General features: G+C 64.3%; 1 protein-coding gene across 4 annotated transcripts in view; it reads right to left on the reverse strand.

The window, feature by feature from the left end:
- Positions 1-3,627, reverse strand: part of Keap1 (kelch like ECH associated protein 1) — an 11,149-nt gene extending 7,522 nt beyond the window's left edge. For 2 of the 4 annotated variants that reach the window (XM_063228652.1, XM_063228655.1), the window contains exons 1-2: positions 3,121-3,260; positions 1,265-1,950 (exon numbers count right to left, since the gene is read on the reverse strand). In XM_063228652.1, the coding sequence (XP_063084722.1) occupies positions 1,265-1,903 (639 nt within the window). In that variant the 5' untranslated portion in view covers positions 1,904-1,950; positions 3,121-3,260. Of the gene's footprint in view, positions 1-1,264; positions 1,951-2,636; positions 2,662-3,120; positions 3,261-3,424 lie in introns of those variants that run through there. The other 2 variants (XM_063228653.1, XM_063228654.1) reach the window with 2 other exon arrangements.

The raw sequence follows: 3,627 nt of genomic DNA on the forward strand, positions 1-3,627 counted from the left end.
GGCTTCATTCAGTGATCTTGGACCACTGTTTACTCAACTGGCCTCTGACCGTCACAGTTTACTTATCTGTGAAATAGAGTTTCAATTAGTAGGAGTCCCAAGTGAGGCAGGCTGGGGCACCCCTGTCGCCCCTGTACCCAGGAGGCTGAGGCAGGATTATCAGGCGTTCCAGGCCAGCCTGTGGATGCATAGTGAGTTCAAGGCCAACAAGACCCTGTCTCAATAAATAATCAAATAGTAGGAGTTTCACACACTGTGTGGATTAAACGAGCTAATACTATGTGACGGGCAGGTAGTAGGTATACATAGAAATGGGCAAAGAAAATTCTTTTTTTCCTCCCTGAAATGCTGGAGACAGAACCCAGAGCCTCATGCCTGGGCAGTAAATTCTCTACCCCTGAGCTACATCCCCAGCCCCAAGACACACATACAGTGCTTTATTTTATATTTTGTATAACTGGGGCCTGAACCCAGGGCCTTCACCCTAAGTTACTGCTCCAGCCCTTTCTATTTCTTATTCTGAGCCAAGGTCTCAGTCGCTGCCTAGCTTGCTCAGGCTGGACTGGAGTTGGTGATCCTCCTGCCTCAGCCTCCCAGAGTCCTGGGATGACACAGGCTGGTGCCCCACACTTGGCTGTTACTGTGATCTCTTGAAAAACAACTCCTGGTTGTTTTCTCTTGATAACTTCCTGCCCAGAGAAATGAAAATGAAAGCAGAAACCGGTGTAAAGAAACACCGTGTGCACCCCAGAAAATACTACCAAGGGTCAAAGGCGCAATCCACATCGCGTCACCGGTACTCAATAAATATTTGCTGACTGACTACCTGCTCAGTGTAGCGGGGATTGGCTGGTGTCACGCGCTGCACTGCCACCACCTTTGACCACGGGGAAACCACAGCACCCAGCGACCCACAGAGACCACACCTTTATCAGTCACCCCAAGTGTGTTGACGAGGACCTCGGAATCTGGAGTTTCTCCAGTTCCCAGTCTTTTTTTTTTTTGTTAAAAAAAATTTTTTTTATTCTTGTGAGACAAGAGTCTTGCCGAGTACTCCAGGCTGGGCTTGACCTCACCATACGGCCCAGACTGGCCTTGAACTTCCAAGGATCCTCCCGCCTCAGCCTCCCCAGGGCTAGAGTGACATCACCACACGGGGCTCCGGTTCCCAGCTTGAGCTTTTTATCACAGGGGCAGAGAGTGATGACCCCTGCCTGTCCCCAGCCCTTCTCCCCACCGCTGTCTCCGGGACCCCTCGGCTCACCTCCCCGAAGTGCATGTAGATGTACTCGCGGGCGCGCTGGTGCAGCTCGGCGCAGCCGATCTGCTCGGCGAAGTTGGCAATGCCGATGGCGTTGCTGGGGTCCAGCTGCTCCACCAGGAAGTCGCTGCAGGCGCGCACCACGCTGTCAATCTGGTACATGACGGCGCCGTTCATGACGTGCAGCACGCACTTCTCGCCCATGGAGATGGACGCGGTGTAGGCGAACTCGATGAGCCGCTCCATGACCATCGGGTGGATGCCCTCGATGGACACCACCTCCATGCCCTGCTCGCGCAGCCCGTTGGTGAACATGGCCTTGAACACCGGGCTGGAGGAGGCCAGCACCACTTTGTGCGCCATGAACTGCGCCGTGGGGAAGTCCTGGTACTTCACCTGCAGGGTGACGTCGCACAGCTGCTGGCTGAGCCGCAGTTCGTTCATGATGCTGAAGGCCTGCTTCGTGTGGTCCTCCAGCGTGTAGCTGAAGGTGCGGTTGCCGTCCTGGGACGGGGTCACCTCGGCCTTGCACTCGGTGGACGCGTACATCACCGTGTCCCCGGCCCCCTCGGGGCACTTGGACTGCAGGGGCAGGAATCGGCCTCGGGCCCCCGCCCTGCTAGGCCTGGGTTCCGGCTGCATGGGGTTCCCGGTGACAGGGAGCAAGAGCAGGACTGGCACTCAGAGGCCTGGAGGAGGAGAGGACAAGGGCTGGGGGAGGACCTGGGCTGGGCCAGCACCTGCCAGGCCTCCTCTCGGAAAAACAGAGGGGTTCCCAGCCGGGTGTGTGATGTGTGCCTGTAATCCCAACACTCAGGAGGCTGAGGCAGGAAGGTGGCTGTCAGTTCAAGGCTAGTCTGAACTACATAGTGAAACCCTGTCTCCAAAAATAATAAACTAAAAAGAAAAACGTTGCAGTGGTTTTGTGATCACGTGGAAATCACTTTGTCACTCGCCGGCAGTTACTTTAAATCAGGGAGTCCAGGCCTGTGAGGTGCGGCTGGGGCAGAGACACAGGGGAGCCCAGGCGGCGAGGACAGCAAGTGCACAGGCAGCAGGCAAGGGGCAGTGTGGGGCCCAAGGAGCCCTGAAAGATGCAGGGATTCGTGGGGGCCGCCGAGACAGAGCTGGGACGCGCTGTTTTGAAAGGGGAACGTGGAGGGCCAGGATCGGCCGGTGTGCCCCAGGTTCCGGGCTCGACCCGGGCCACCTACTCTTTCCCTGGGGGCCGAAATGTTCCCCTTTGCTGCTTTTCCGAGACCCCTGTCGCCCCCGCCCCTGCACCTCGGAGCGCGGGGCTCCCCCTCCGCTGGGCCCCGCGCCCAAGGCCTGGCACCGCGCAACTGTCGCCTGGTTGGTCCGCGGTGACGGCTACCTGGGTGCCAGCGTACTACGGCTGGCAGCGCGCCCTCGCCCACCGAGCCCGGGCGTTGCTGGGGCCCCCGGCGGGCGCCGAGCTTTCGAGCCCGCTCGCAGGGTCTCCTGCCCGAAGGAGCCCGGGGTGCAGGGCGCCCCCTCCCCGTGCGCGCCGGGGCCACTGCGCATGCGCCGCCGGGCAGCGCCACCGAGGCCGGGAGCGGGAAGCGGCCCGCGCCGACCCTCGCCGGCGCCCCCGGGGCGCGCGCCGGGCCCCCCAGGAAGGCCTCGGGCCTGCGGGACGCGGAGCGGCCGCGTTCCTCGGGACTCCCGCCGAGCTCGGGGGCTCTCGGGCACCCGCGAGTGGCGCCGTCCGCCCCGGGATCGGCCGGGCCGCGCCCTCCGGCCGTGCTGGGGACCCGGGGGCGTCCGGGTGGCGGCGCCAGGCTCCCTGCGCCCCCCGACCCCAGCGCGGCGCCCCGCGGCCCAGGCCGCTCACTCACCCCGCCATGGCCGCGCCGGGCTCCGCCTCCGCCCGCCGGGCCCGGGCGCCTCCATGGCCGCGCGGGGGGGCAGCGCGCAGGTCACCGTGACTAAGCACAGGCGGCCGGCCGTGTCACAATAAGAGTCCCCGACCTGGCGGCGGCGGCGGGCGCAGCGGGGCCAGCACCTCCCGCCCGCGGACGACAGGCGCGCGGCCCCAGCGCGGGGGCCACGGCGGGGACGCCAGCGCGCGCTGGGCGCAGCGCCCCGGGTTCGAGCCCCGGCCGGGGAGGCTGCCGTGCACCCGCGCGCGCCCCTGCTCACCTCGGCCCCCGCGTGGCCTGCGCCCGAGAAACGTGTCCCGCGCGGTGGGGGTGCCCGGGCGCTGGGGCGGTGGAGGCGTGCGCCGCGCTTCCGGGAAGCCCGAAGGCCGCGGCCGGGCCCTGCAGATCCAGGGCAGCCGTTGGTGTCCGGGACCCGGGGACGCCGCCGCTGCCGTCGGGGGACCTGGGTGCCAGCCGCGGCGA

The sequence above is a fragment of the Cavia porcellus genome, unplaced genomic scaffold, assembly GCF_034190915.1.
Source record: "Cavia porcellus strain 051 isolate PalLab524CR breed Dunkin Hartley unplaced genomic scaffold, mCavPor4.1 scaffold_17, whole genome shotgun sequence".
In the NCBI taxonomy this organism is placed as follows: domain Eukaryota; kingdom Metazoa; phylum Chordata; class Mammalia; order Rodentia; family Caviidae; genus Cavia; species Cavia porcellus.